The sequence below is a fragment of the Eretmochelys imbricata genome, chromosome 8, assembly GCF_965152235.1.
Source record: "Eretmochelys imbricata isolate rEreImb1 chromosome 8, rEreImb1.hap1, whole genome shotgun sequence".
In the NCBI taxonomy this organism is placed as follows: Eukaryota; Metazoa; Chordata; order Testudines; family Cheloniidae; genus Eretmochelys; species Eretmochelys imbricata.
The window spans coordinates 43,556,267-43,572,137 of NC_135579.1; the positions used below are offsets into that span (position 1 = coordinate 43,556,267).

Consider the following 15,871-nt stretch of genomic DNA (forward strand, 5'->3'; position numbering starts at 1 on the left):
GGCCTTAAAAACCTCTAAGGATGGAGATTCCACCACCTCCCTAGGTAACCCATTCCAGTGCTTCACCACCCTCCTAGTGAAATAGTATTTCCTAATATCCAACCTAGACCTCCCCCACTGCAACTTGAGACCATTGCTCCTTGTTCTGTCATCTGCCACCACTGAGAACAGCCTAGCTCCATCCTCTTTGGAACCCCCCTTCAGGTAGCTGAAGGATGCTATCAAATCCCCCCTCACTCTTCTCTTCTGCAGACCAAACAAGCCCAGTTCCCTCAACCTCTCCTCATAAGTCATGTGCCCCAACCCCCCGATCATTTTCATTGCCCCTCTACTGGATTCTCTCCAATTTGCCCACATCCTTTCTGTAGTGGGGGGCCCAAAACTGGATGCAATACTCCAGATGTGGCCTCACCAGTGCCAAACAGAGGGGAATAATCACTTCCCTCAATCTGTTGGCAATGCTCCTACTAATACATCATAGAAGGCAATCAGGTTGGTCAGGCATGACTTGCCCTTGGAGAATCCATGTTGACTGTTCCTGATCATCTTCCTCTCCTCCAACTGCTTCAAAATGGTTTCCGTGAGGACCTGCTCCATGTCTTTTCCAGGGACTGAGGTGAGTCTGTAGTTCTCTGGGTTCTCCTTCTTCCCTTTTTTAAAGATGGGCACTATATTTGCCTTTTTCCAATGGTCCAGGACCTCCCCCAATCGCCATGAGTTTTCAAGATAATGGCCAATGGCTCTGCAATCACATCAGCCAATTTCCTCGGCACCCTTGGATGCATTAGATCTTGGACCCATGGACTTGTGCATGTCCAGCTTTTCTAAATAGTCCTTAACCTGTTCTTTCATCACTGAGGGCTGCTCACCTCCTCACCATACTTGCACAGGACAGAAGTGAGAGAGCTGAACTTATCTGCGAAGACCGACGCCAAAGAAGCATTGAGTACTTCAGTTTTTTCCACATCATCTGTCACTAAGTTGCCTCTGCCATTCATTAAGGTCCCACACTTTCCCTGACCTTTTTCTTGTTGCTAACATACCTGTAGAAAACCTTCTTGTTACCCTTCACATCCCTTGCTAACTGCAACGCCAGTTGTGTTTTGGCCTTCCTGATTACACCTCTTCTTGTATTGTTGTCGGTAATGATGCCCATTCTAGTGCTTCTTCATTACTTATTTTATCAGTCCCTTTTACTTTGAATACTCTAAGCCGACACATACATTGAGAGCTATTAAGTTTGTGCTGGATTGACTTATTTTTCCAGGACTCATTCTTGGAGGATGTTTAGGACATAGCTTCTAAAGATTTTAAGTTTGGTGTTTTTGCTAATCACATTAGACTTTCATCCTGTGTTAAGTTTTTTTTAAATACAGCACTTGCTTCACCTATGCTGTCATCAGTATCACGAATTATGCTACCCATATAATTAAATTTATTAACAGTTTTCAAGGTTTCTCCTTCCAAGTACATAAAATCAGTAGGTAAATTAACTTTCATAATTTCCATCTTTGATTTAGTGATAATAAGACCTATTTGTTTGGTATAGTATTTAATTACACAATCATACCCTACTATTTTCACCTAAGACTGGGAGTTCAGTAATTAAATATTTAAGGCAAAATTCTAAGCCAAGGCTTTATTCAGTCAAATTTTAAGTAATCTAGACATGCTGATTTATACAGAATTACTTTTTTTACCGCCCCCCATTCCCAAATTTAACATTTTTTATCAACAGCTCCTCACTTCTCATGGTTAATTATCCATATTATATAGTCCTCCCCACGCCCTATTTTTCATACTAGAATTTTAGAAAGCATTTCAGTAGCAGAGCTATTTTAGAAACCTAATTAATTTAATCTCCCTCACTACTGAATGAGCCTAGTTCCTCTCTAGCATTTTTATACTGACAGATTTGTAACAGCCATTCTTAAACCCTTTGGTAGCATTAACACATTTTGCTGTCCTTTTCCTGCCCCTACAAGCCTTAACTGACACTGCAGTCTCATTTAGTTCCTGCCCCCTTTCTTCATTTCTAGGACAGTTTCATTTCTAGGTTCACATCTTTGAGCAGCCCGGCAAGAGGGTATGTCAATTAAAAACCCATGGCTGGCCCATGCCAGTGGGCTTGGGCTAAGGGGTTGTTCAACTGAAGTGTAGACGTTTGGGCTTGACCCTGTGAGGTAGGAGAGTCCCAGAGCTTGGACTTCAGCCCCAGCCCAAATGTCTACACATCCATTAAACAGCCCTTTAAGGCTGAGCTCCATGAGCCAGAGTCAGCTGGCACAGGCCAGCCACAGGTGTCTAACTACAGTGTAGACATACCTTAAATGGTCACTTTGTCCATGAATTCTCCATTTCTGGGGAAGTTTAGTCTGTTGTCCTTTGACCATAGTGCTTTTTTAAATGCTCCAATCTTCTTCCACACTTGTGAGCAATAACACTTCCTCCTCCCATTGCTCCATGCTCACTAACTTGTTTAATTTCCCACAGTATACATTTTTGAACCTAATTCCTTTGGAGGGCTACATCCTGTAAACCTATTGCTCACCACGTGTGACTGATACTAAGATTTCCTATTAGTCTCATACTTTCAGTTCTTCTCTACTAGAGCAAAGTGGATCAAGTTAGTGTCTCTATTTAAATTTTTTATTAAAGCTAATGTTAAAAAAAGTATATAATACATAGGTTGAGAAAAGAATGTCTGTACATCTGGGTATAGTCCTTAGATTATCCACAAATACAAAGTTTGTTTTTAAAAGTCACATGATACATAAAGTACATAATCAGCAATAACCCAACTTTAGATGAATAGATTTAATACAGTTTAGATATTAAAATCTGAATACTCGGATACATCAGCCATGAAAAGTTGTGCAGAGATTTGGTTGTGGAAAGCAAATATATCAATGAGTGGAGATTGTCCCTCAGTAATTGAGAATTAGGTAGGTTGTCCATTTAGAAAATACAATCCTCAAGGAAAGTATTTCAGTTACTTTCCTGACTGCGCTTCTCAAAATTGTGTTCTATAACTATTAGAAAATATACTTGTTGCATTAGAACTACTCTTCCAACTCCTCTTCCCATTCTAGGCCTTCTATTATTATTTTATGACACCCAAGAATGTGTTCAATGTCTCATACATGTACAACCTTTGCTTAGACTATACACAAATTTATGTGAATTTCCATTTGTGAAAATCATCAAGTCACATTTCTGTTAGGCCCACTATGACAATTTAGGATATCCTGCCTAATTCCTAATCTGGACCCTGCCAAATTCCAGATGTTTCCACAGAGAACTCTACTGAATTTAGAAGCCAAGGGGCATAAGAATTAGTAAAGCATGACAACCAGGCTCGGACTTCTGCTAACAATGCTCTGTAAAGGAAGGACATTCCTCTTTGGATTTGCATGGTTCTCATAGAAAAATCAGGAAGAAAGCAGGCTCAGATATTGATGAAGGCAAACACAGAATGCTATCTGTCACAGAGAGACTTCAGCACAAGGAAATCTTACAAACTTTTGTCATTACCATTCAAAATGCAGAGACCAACTTCTCTTCTGTCACAGGCCTGTAATTCACAGACTGCTTCCATCTGGTCACAGAACTCAGCCATGCTCACTTTGCTACAATGAACTATCAAACCATTTCTCAAAGATCCCTTGCATCAGGACAGACTCTGGGGACACCAAGTACAGCAAGATGAGCACTGGACCAACACCACCCTATTTCTAAGAATTCATCCCACTCAGACAACAAGATGTCCCTGAGGTCAAAATACAGTCCAGGCCACCACCCGCCACTCTAATGCAGGCCAGTCCTGGCCAATGAAAGGGTTGAAAACATCTAGTATTCCTGATAACAGGGATAGTCAACATCTCCTGTGAAGAAGGGAATCTATCACTCCAGCCAACACTTAAGACACTAATATGCAACCCCAGCAATATCACAAAACACTGCCCACTGTTTTTGAAAAAGCTGTCTGAGAAGCTGGAAAAGAACGGACTTCAACTTGATCTACCAGTTGCCAGCATCCTAGATCCCTCTCAAAAACATTTCAGGCCAGGGCACAAAACCAAGACAGCAGTGGTTGTTCAGGTGGATGACTTCCTCTTATCCAAGATTCTGTAGATGTCCCTCTGAACTTTGACACAGCATTACATGCTGGCTGATGGTTCTGTCTGGCATGCTGTTTGCATTTGTCCCCTCCAGTTTTCTCAGCGCCTGGCCAAAAAACAGCATCTGGACTAAGAGCAGTTGCCTAAAGCTGGACACTGGTAAGACAGAGGTGATACTGATGGGGACAAGAAGAAACTTACTTCCTGCACTCCAGTCATTAACTGGAACCACAGTCTCTGTGATGTTCTGGACTCCACATGCATAGAACATGCTGGTGAGCTCAATATATAAATCTGTTAATGACTGGTTACACTAGAAAGATAAATAAACCTAAAACGGTAAGTTGAAAGGTGTGAGGGGCTGGGTAGAAAACTGTACGAGAGCAAGAGACCAAGAGAATAGAATATATTTTTGTTGGAATGGAGTGTACACCAGGCCTTTCTCACATGGCTTCTGCCTCCATGCTTGCGAGTTTAAGGGTTCTGAAAATAAAGTCTTCAAGTTGGCAGATGAGATAAAGCCTGGAGACAGAGAAAGGAAAGAGGAATGTGACAGCCAGAATCCAAGAGACTTGGCTGGCATAGATGACTGGAGAGAAGAGGCTATTCATTGTAAAAATGTTAAATAATCTGGGAGTAAGGAAGCAGATCAGGGAATCTGAACTAAATGTAATTGCCATTCCTCACAGTGAACAGAAGAGCTGCAGGTTACTGTGAGGGAACCACTCAGTCCATCAGCTCAACACACAGGAACAGTAAAATGGAGAAATCAGAAAAAGAAGGTTACTCTCCTGTAACTTGAGTTCTTGGAGATGATCTCTGCGCATTCCCAGAGTGGGAATGTGCAGAGATCATCTCAAAGAACTAAAGAGACCGAATATAAATGGACCGAATATAAATCAAGGCAGTGAGACTGTTAGCCTAGCTCTAAAGTATGTAGACTCCTGTAGAGATAATAGGTGCAGTTCTGCACACTTCCACAGAAAGGGGCTGACAGCACAGATTATACTACTTGGAACAATCTACATGATAAAGAAAGGTTAAGGAATCGGAGTTTATGCTCACTGGTAAAAGGTGGCCTCCAAAATATGAAAGGGATTGATACAGTTGATAGAAATATATTTTTATACTGATGATGACTTAAAATACTAGAGGATGTAATCTAAAAGTTGAGAAAACTATACATAAGAGTAAACAGGAAATCAGATAGAAGTATCCCATGCAACTGATGATAAATATATGGGGAACATTCATCAGGAAAAGTAGCTGATGCAAGCAAAGAGACACTGTGGCTTGCTTCTTAAGGGGAGAATGGATGGGGTCAAATGAAAACCACCGTAGCGTGGAATTAAGAAATGTAGAAGCACTTGTTTTCTGAACCAGATAACCTTTTTCTAATGCAAAAAGTTCTTATGATAATTTTGCTAGATAGAGTTACAACATGGGTCAAAATACATATTATCTGGGTTCTTTAGTATGTTCTACAGCATTCAAGAACAACAAAAACAGAAAGGAAAGAAAACAGAAATTGATCCCACAGACTGACAGAAAATACACATTTCCAATTAGGAATGATAGTGTGTTAGATTTTCAAATAACGATGTACTATTGGCTAGTATTTATTCAGGACCTCATCCAGCGAGGTGCCGAGCCCATCCTATGATGTTCTCATACCCTCCACAACCAGCTCAGCACCTCACAGTAGCAGGCCCCTGGTGAGTAGATCAAAACTCCATAGCAACTGCAGTTACAGTTTGCCTGATCTGAACACTTGCTTGTATGATTCTGGATCTGTGCCAATCCTAATGCTGATATTTTTCAGAGCAGCACAATAATAGAGATAAATAAAGCACCAGCCATTATGGAAACAATCACCTTTGCTGACAACACACACGTGCTAGTGGGTTTTGAAGTACTTTTCAATACAGGTTAGATGATTTTCTACTCCTTTATTTTACTCTCTGTATAGAATAAGGTACACTAACAATTAATGGTCCTGCCTCTACAAATTCTGTAACTCATTTTGTTAAATTGCTGTTTAAGAATTATTTTCAGCAGCTGTAAATGCGTGAAAGTTTAATACAGAAGTGAGATGTATAGAAGTCATAAGATGCACAGAGGAAGACACTGATTTTCTGATGATCATTCAACATAGTTCAAGGGGATTTCAACACACTATCTGGCTGGAAAAATGAAGTTGTCTGAAATTTCAACTGCTTACAAATTTAGTTGTCTTTGAGTCTGTTTCTCTTCTGACAATCCATTTAATTTATAACAAAATGTGTGACTGCTATGTTTAAGAAAACATAAAAGATCAGGCATTTCCATTTGTGATAACTGTAGATGCCTGCAATTCAGCTTCTCTTCCCTCCAGTTTCTTAACTTATCTGAGTAAGTCATACAACAGAGGCTAGAATGATGATGGAGATCTAATATGTCCTTTAATTTAACTGGCCTCATCTTCAAAAGGAAGTTGTACAGGTAGTTGACAACATTCATTTTTCCACATATATGGGAAGAATGTTTGAGGAGCAGTCAGTTGTTTGTTAGATGTAAGAAAACTACACCCTTAATATTTAGTTTGATTCATTACCATCCAGTGCCAATAAACTGGTTCCAGTTGTTTCCATTCCAGAAAGGCTTCTAATCGAGAGGTTTCAGACTCGAGTGACTGCAACAACTGGGGAGGGGGAAAAAAAGAAAAGAAAATCAAGTCCCATTTAGTCATCTGTGCAACATATAAAGTGCAATTTTTAACATCTGTTTGGTCTGAATAATGCAGGCTAGCCAATCACATACCAGGTGCCACTTCTTACGTAGTACACGTTCATCATAGTGCACCTTATAGATTGACATTTACATGCAGAAAATTGGTTTGCTAAAGATATAAGGATTTAGAATACATATAAACTTGTCTGGATGTATACATCTCACCCTACTCTGAACTGCAAACATAAATGCTTCTTTCAGAAGGCAATGGGGTACACAGTGAGGAACGGAGTCATGTGTCCAATACTCCAGCAATTTCTTCCTTCTGACTATATGCTGCTATGACTGGGGATTGCACTATACATTATTTAATGGGAAGCAATGTAAATTCCAGCTATGCAAATATGGCATGGAAATGAAGAAAAGCTTTTCCTCACATCCATAAGGTATTCCACTCCCCAGCCATACAATAACCATAAACCCCATATACACGAACGTGGCTTGACATGTCATTTTGAAGGGATCAAGACAATACAACTCATACATAAAAAGGTCTTTACTCATGTAGATCCTGAAACCTCATGTGCTTCTTAGATACCAAAATTAACAACACGGCTCAGCCACACTTCACACACTGCTGCTAAAGTGGTCGGTCACTATCACATTTGGATCAAACCATGTCCCCCACTATTCTTTGAGTCTGGCCAACATACCAAGTTTCAATCCCTCTCTTCTCTTTGAGGTCATGCACAGCTGTATCCCAGCCAACATCTCGGACCTGGTCTCTTTTTGCATCCCCTCCAACTCCACCATTCTAGAAACCATGTCAACACCGACATCCAGTTATTTCTACTTCTCCCAACTCTGTGCCTTTTTCCACACTGCTCCTATGCACAGAATGACCTCAGAATCTCAGGATGCCAAGCCCATCTCCCTGTTCCTTATCCAAATCATTTAGAAACACTCACTTCTCCTGCAGTGTCCACAAATAGTAACTGACAAAGAGGAATTCTTTCTGAAATGTTATGTATAGCCAGATTGTCTCCCTAACTGCTCCTGTTACACAAGGAGCTCCTCTACCACAGTTCCTATTTATAGGCAATGCAAGAACTGAGGGTTTTTACAAATGATTTTAAAATTGTGTATACCTAGATGGGGAGAAAATATATATCACCAGATTCTTCCCCCAGTTTCAGATTGTATATGTAAATAATGGCCTCCATTTTCAAAAGGGGTAGCCTAACTTGAGTCATCTTAGAGAGGAGTGGAAATTACTGTACACCTTCCCTCCAGAAATCAGGCTACTATGGCAGCTCAAGCTGGGCACACAAAATTAACAGTCCCTTCGGAAAATTAAGATGAGTATTTAAAGTTGGAGACAGAGATCCCAAGAATGGCTAGTTATACAGCAGTATAATAAAGAGATTCCTAAAACTCTCCTAGCTAGAACAAGATTGATGGGAAAACAGGAGGTAAATAGAAGATAAGTAAATTATGTGCAAGTGCCAAAGTCACTCACCATCTTTGTGACAAAGAAAGGCATCAAGGTAAAGGCCATTATTCAAAATGAATGAGTCCATACCACTATGGCATCGCAGGCAAGTTTTTGAAGAACTCCAAAAGCATTTTTCTGTCATGATTTCAAAGATGAAGATCAAGACTGGAGCTCTAATTCAATCTACTTAGTGCTGACATAACTATTTTCAGACAGCTTTTTGTCTTTTACTTACTTTGTACTGCAACGGCTAAGAGAGAACTCAAAAACAGGAGTTATTTGCTGTGCTATTTAACCCCTCAGAAATAATCTGCAGCTGATAGAATGAGGGGAGGAGAGGTACTATGATAAAATACTTGCTACAAATAACTGAATGCTAGATCCAAAACACGTTACACACTGTTCATGCAAACAACATAGGCTGATGTGTACTTCTTTACTGTTGTCAGTGACTGCCAGTTATGCAATAGCAGGATTTTATGTTTGTATAATTTAGAATGAAGGATAAAGAATAATAATGTAGCATGTATTAAATGTATTGGTGTATGAGTTCATCATATCCTGCCAGCCACCCTTTTTGAATAGCAGAAAGGATTGGCCTAATGGGCCATTTGGTAAAGATGTGTCAGCCGGAATCTGAGTCTGGGCTGATTTCAAGGCAGTAGTAGACTTTTACAGTCACTACTTTGTTGTAGGTTTAGCATTTTAAAATAAGTAAAAGAACGCCATGATTGTTTTCTTGTGCATTGCAACTTGATGTTCCTGTTCAAAATGTTCTGTGTAAATTAATTCTGTTTTGCGTGTGAATGAGGAATGTAGGTGTAAAGAAATAAGCGTGAAGGCCATCGCTGAGCCAGATGTACAAGGGAGGAACCAGAGACAGACGCAAGGGCGCCAGGAGGTTGCAACGCGCCCCTATTGAAATGTCAGAGGAAGGCAGATTGACGACTCTAAAGATGAGACAGGCATCTTTAGAGGGGGACAAGATAGTTGTGATAAAAAATGAAAAGGACAATTTAAGAAAACAAGCACTCGTCAAACAACAATTGATTACAGCATGACGGTGCAAAACTCACTGGTCCCAATGAAGGAAAATCACTATATAAACAGGGTTCGTCCTGCCAAGACTGCCCCGGAGCATCGTGTCGCGAACGACAGAACCCAGGTCCTCCTACTCATGATCAACCTAGCTGGCCACTAGATTGATCTGGACTGGTAACTATAACATCAACTGGCGGGACAGCGTGTGTGTGTGGTGTGACTGAATGCATATTCTAAATTGTTGTATCTTCAATAAACGCAGCATATTGCCTTTTCCTCTGAAAAAGATCCTCTGTGCTTCTTATAAGCATAACATTTTCAGGATTAGCAGGGATGTTAAAGGTGACCTGCATAGAGGAAGGGGAGAGGAGAATTGGACTTCTGTCCCTTTTTTCTGCAGTATGACAGCTAAAGACGGGCTGATGGTTGGGGGGGAATCTTTGTTCATTTGGGTTTTTCTTTTTGTTAAAAAAAAAACCTTAGAAATATCACACGTCAGCTTTGATCTTCCCTAGTTTGGCTGAAGGAACTATGGATATTTGAGAGGATGTACGTTATTAGCTCTCACACCTTAACTGAAAGGCTAAGAGCATTGAGCCTTCACCAAAGGCTTTCTTTCTCTAACATGTTGATCCGTGGAACTAAATATGAGTTAAGTAAAAACAAACCATCTTAATAAGTCTGGCTACTAACCCCTTCCCCTCCCCATTGCTCAGCTCTCACACACTTAGCTCGTGTGCTTTCATTTTCCCCAGTTCTCCCATAATCCTACAGTCTTCAGGTCTGGTTAGGACTTGAAATTGTAAAGAACAAGCAGTATTTTTTAAAGAAACCTTCCATTAGTCATGTGATGTAAGAAACTACAAAAGGCGTCTGCTTTTCTCATGCTCTTGTTTTAACTGGTTTTATTCAACTCAATTAGCACATGAGAAGCATTCATTTAATTCACCACAGGTCAGAGACAACTGTTAACTAGACGGCTTATGCCATAAATCAGTAATGGGATGATTACAGAGCTAAACCTAGGGGGATAGTATTCAAACCCACTGGAACGTTCAGTGACAGGCGACTGGCAGCGTCCAAGATGTTAGTTTCCAACCCTTGAGATGGTTGCGACTATTTCTGGGTGACAGGACTCTGTTACCCTTTTCACAGCTATTGCAGGTTTATGAGGTTATTGCAGCACAGAGACTAGAAAGAAGCATAATATAAGTGGAATCTCTAAGGTGGAATCTCCATCCTTAGAGGTTTTTAATACCCAGCTTGACAAAGCCCTGGCTGGGGTGGTTTATTTGTGGTTGTTCCTGCTTTGAGGAGGGGATTGGACTAGATGAACTCCTGAGGTCTCTTCCAACCCTAATCTTACCTAATTCTATGATAAGCTAATGTTCTAAAAATATCGTTCAAATCTTACTGCAAAAATAAACAAACAAAAGCTAGCCTATTTCCAAAAAGTTGTCTTCTGAGTCCAGGTGCCACTAATCCAGACTCATAGGCTCTCTCCTGAGGCAGAGGCTTTCAGTCACACATACCTGCCCTCAGCAGGCAAAGCCCTTGCTGTGATGGGATGTGCACCCCACACCAGCCCTGATAGTGTTAACGAGGGCCTGAGAGGCCAGTTAGGTTACCTAGCATCACCTGAGGATATGTCTACACTACAAACGTAGGTCGACTTATAGCCACCACAGCAATTACTGCGGTGGTGCATGTCCACACTACCCTCCTTCTGTCAGTGGTGCGCATCCTCAGCAGGAGCACATCCACTGACCTAAGAGGGGCAGTGTGGGGAGCTAAGAGCCCGGTGTCTCAGTTCTGCTGGGAGCCTGGCTGCCCGCACAGGATCTCGGGCTCCTGGCACGCTGCCCACTCCCCCCCCATTCCCCACTGAGAGCTGGACGAAGCCACTTCTCGCCCCTGGGGAGTGGGGTCAAACTGCCCCAGCTTTTTGGCCACCCACCTACCCAGTCCTACTGGGAGCTGGGCAGCCTTTTCAATTTCACAGCTTAGTTCAAAGCCACTGGGCTGGCTCCCAGCTAGGAGTGGAATCCAGCCACCCAGCTCTCCAGGGGAGCAGGGAGTAGCTGAGCTCTAGCTGTCCGGCTTTCTTATCAACTTCACAGTTCCTGCCAAGTTATCAGAAGCTGTTTGAGAGCAAGCAGAGAGCAGAAGGGGGCATCCGATGCCACAAGATTTTCCAGATCTAGACAAGAGGTGGCACGCTACTGGTGAGTGGGAACCCCATTACCCTGTCATACCATTCAAATTCTCAAGGCCTCCCTCCCACAGCTCTAATGTCCATCTCTCTCCAAACAGCATTTTGTACCTTCAAAGCCATTTGCCAACATTAAGTAATTAATACTAACCGCATCCATTTGAGGCTGGGATTTTCAAGAGTCTCTTATCCTCATTTTGCAGATGGGGAAACTAAAGCCTAGATATGCTGCTGTTTTGCATCTTTCAAGAAGACAACTTTCCTCTTACTGCCCCCAACACATATTAGGTTCTGCTTTAATGTGTAATGAGCAATCTAGTCCTCTACTCCCCAAAGCAAGTGATCCATTTAGAAATAATTCTAGAAGAATAAAGTCCTCCATTTTATCTAAGGACCGATGTGTTTCTCCTTTCTAATAAAACAAAGGCTTCAACATCTACAGGAGGAGGAGCATTTGCTGTCTCTCACGATCAAAGGGAAACATTATGTAAAGCAAATTTTTGCTTTGAATGGAAATTGAAGTGAAACTTAGAGATAACATATGAAGATTGTCTCTCTTCGTGCAAACCTGGGATAATGGGAGTCTCATAAGAGATCTGCTATTTTCCCCAGCTTTTTGCAGAAAGTAACTGCCTCAAACTACTTACACTGAAAGACAAAGTAACGCCAAATTCCAGTTACCAAGACCTGTTGCAAAATAACTCCATAATGGATGTTGAAAGCAAATGCTTATTGATAATTTCTTCTGTAAGCCCTTGTTTTAAAAAAAAAATCACTTGTACAAATGACTTGTCAAGCAATAGAATCATAGAAAATTAGGGTTGGAAGAGACCTCAAGAGATCATCTAGTGCAACCGCAATTAAATCATCCCAGCTAGGGCTTTGTCAAGTCGGGCCTTAAAAACCTCTAAGGATGGAGATTCCGCCACCTACCTAAGTAACCCATTCCAATGCTTCACCACCCTCCTAGTGAAATAGTGTTTCCTAATATCCAACCTAGACCTCCCCCACTGCAACTTGAGACCATTGCTTCTTGTTCTGTCATCTGCCACCACTGAGAATAGCTGAGCTCCATCCTCTTTGGAATCCCCCTTCAGGTAGCTGAAGGCTGCTATCAAATCCCCCTTCATTCTTCTCTTCTGCAGACTAAACAAGCCTAGTTCCCTCAGCCTCTCCTTGTAAATCATGTGCCCCAACCCCCTGATCATTTTCGTTGCCCTCCGCTGGACTCTCTCCAATTTGTCCACATCCTTTCTGTAGTGGCACTAAAGAAACCACATGTATTGTGGATGTCCACTTGATACCGGCTGCCAACTAGTTATCGAGCCACTGATCACTACCCATTGAGCCCAGCAATCTAGCTAGCTTTCTATCCACCTTATAGTCCATTCATCCAATCCATACTTTTTTAACTTGCTGGCAAGATAATGATAATGATAATAATGGGCGATCACTCATTACCGAGTATCATCATCTTCCATGGGAGTTTTATTAGGTGGCTAATAAAGCCAATCCTTGAACCACAAGTTCTATTGCAATGAGGGCATATGTTTTCAGGCTCAGCAGGAAACCGTTGACCATGACTGGAAGCCAGTCTCTCCTTCCTTCTGCCTCTTATCCTCTTCAGCTTGTCGGCAAGCAAGTTCAAAATGCAGGGGACCATCACGTAGGACTACACTCCAATTTTAACAATCCCGGGCAAGTGTCTTCCAAGCGTCAATGTCAACATTACACTTTCTTAGGTTGTCCTTCAGTAAGTCCTTATAACGCTTCCATTGTTCACTCACGTTACGGTACCGTTCTTTTAGCTGAGAGAACAGGACCTGTTTTGGGAGGCAATGGTCTGGCATCCGGACAACGTGACTAATCCAGAGGAATTGCTGATGGATGATCATTGCCTCAATACTGGTGGTCTTTGCCTCTTCCAGGACACTAATATTGGTGCACTTGTCTTCCCATTTGATCTTCAGAATCTTTCAAACGCAGCATTGATGGTGCCTCTCAAGGACCTTCAAGTGGTGTCTATAGGTTGTCCAAGTTTCGGACCCAAACAACAGTGTTGGGAGAATAATGGCTTGATAAACAAGAAGCTTGGTGTCCATTCGAATTTCATGATCTTCAAAAACCCTGCGCCGTAAACTAGAAAAAGCTACACTGGCACAGCTCAGGTGATGCTGAATTTCTGCCTTGGATGAAAGATGACTTCCAAGGTAGAGGAAATGATCAACTTTCTCCAGTGCCACTCCATTAATTTTGATAGATGGGGCATGTAATGCCTCATTTGGAGAGGGCTGATAGAGCACTTCAGTCTTCTTGATATTAAGAGTGAGACCAAGACACGTGTAAGCATCGACAAACACATTCAAGATAGTTTAAAGATCTTTCTGAGGGTGGGCAAAGATTGCATTGTCATCAGCATCCTGAAGTTCCACAATAGATGTTGTGGAGATCTTACCCTTGGCTTTCAGCCTGCTAAGCCTGAACAGCTTTCCGTCCATTCTGTTTCAAAGCCAGCTGTAAACTTCCCAGCAACTAGGTAAAGAATGACGGCGATAAAAACCACAAACATGGTTGGAGCAATGATACAGCCCTGTTTTACTCCTGTTTGTACTTTGAAAAGTTCACTCTGTGAGCCAATGCTGCTCAGAACAGTCGCTTTCATGTTATCATGAAGCAATTTTAGGACACTGATGTATTTATCAGGACATCCAATCTTAGAGAGTACAGTCCAGAGGGCACGACGATTCACTGAATCAAAGGCTTTAGTTAAATCAATAAATACAGTGGTTGGTTTTGCTTCTGACACTTTTCTTACAGCTGCCGTGCTGTGAAGATCATATCCACAGTTCCACAACATGGTCAGAAACCACTTTGTGACTCTGGTAAAATTTCTTCTGACAGGGGCAGAAGGTGAGTTGCAAGGATCCGCGCCAGAACTTTGCCTGCAATGGCTAGGAGGGAGATAACACGGTAATTTCCACAATCCGCTTTATCCCCTTTCTTGAAGAGGGTGACAATCAGGGCACCCCTCATTTTACTGGGTATCTCTTTCTTTATCCAGAATTTAAGGATAAGCAGGTAAAGCTGCCAAATTAGCTCTGGTCCACCGTCTTTAAAGATTTCAGCAGGGATCCCATCTAGACCTGCTGCCTTGTTGTTCTTCATCTGCTTGGTGGCATTGTGTACCTCATACAAATTAGGAGGGTCTCCGAGCTCATCCCTTAACGGTCAGAGGGATTTGCTCAAGGATTTCATCTGCAACCACAGAATTACGGTTAAGGAGATCTTCAAAATGTTCTTTTCAGCAAGAATTGATGGCTTCGTTGTCCTTCAGAAGTGTGGTTCCATCCTTGGAGTGACGAGGATTCAGACCATGGCAAATTGGCCCATAAACAGCCTTGGTGGCACTAAAGAAACCACATGTATTGTGGATGTCTGCGAGATGTTGGAGTTCTTGTGCTTTCTCAGTCCACCATTTGTTCTTGAGTTCTCTGGTTTTCAGTTGGACTTCCGCCCTCGCCTTGGCTTGGGCTTCTCTCTTTAGTTTACAATTTATGTCATTCTGCCAAGCACAAAATGCCATTCTCTTCTCATTAATGAGTTGCTTAATTTCAGCATCACTCTCATCAAACTAGTCCTGATGTTTTCTGGTTTGGTAGCCTATTGTTTACTCACAGGCACTGATGATTACTGCTTTCAACTGGCTCCAGTGTTCCTCAATTACTTCTGGAAACTCTGAGGGGAGCTTTTCTTCTAATACTGCTTGGAAGTGGTCACGCTTAATAGGATCCTTCAAATCTTGAATCTTCAACTTGCGCCTGACCTGCTTCTTTTGCAACCTCCATTTGGGAGCCATCTTAAATTTTCATTGTGGATCAAATAAGGTGATGATCAGTCCAACAGTCATCAGCACTTGTCATTGCTCTTGTGAGAAGTACGGCACTATGATCTCGGGCACGAACTATAACGTAGTTGAGGAGATGTCAGTGCTTTGACCATGGGCGTCTCCAAGATGTTTTGAACCTTTCCTTTTGTCAGAAGAGAGTGTTTGTTATAAGTTCATGTTCAGCACACTTGGTCAGGAGCAGAATTTCATTTGAATTGCTTTTGCCAACTCCTTCTTTCTCAATTGTTCCCTTCCACAGGTCTGAGTCTCGTCCCACACGTGCACTGAAATCCCCCAGAGGGATGATCTTGTCTTCTGTAGGGGTCTCCGATAAAATGGTTTCCAACTGAGAATAAAAATCTTCCTTTACATTCTCACTGGCATCCAGTGCTGGTGCATACGTGCTC

General features: G+C 41.9%; 1 protein-coding gene across 3 annotated transcripts in view; it reads right to left on the minus strand.

Moving 5' to 3' along the window:
• Nucleotides 1–15,871, minus strand: part of TEDC1 (tubulin epsilon and delta complex 1) — a 159,574-nt gene that overhangs the window by 50,668 nt on the left and 93,035 nt on the right. For 2 of the 3 annotated variants that reach the window (XM_077823925.1, XM_077823923.1), the window contains one exon: nt 6,715–6,801. The exons of the other annotated variant lie outside the window; for it this stretch is intronic. In XM_077823925.1, the coding sequence (XP_077680051.1) occupies nt 6,715–6,801 (87 nt within the window). The remainder of the gene's footprint in view (nt 1–6,714; nt 6,802–15,871) is intronic. 3 annotated transcript variants of the gene reach the window in all.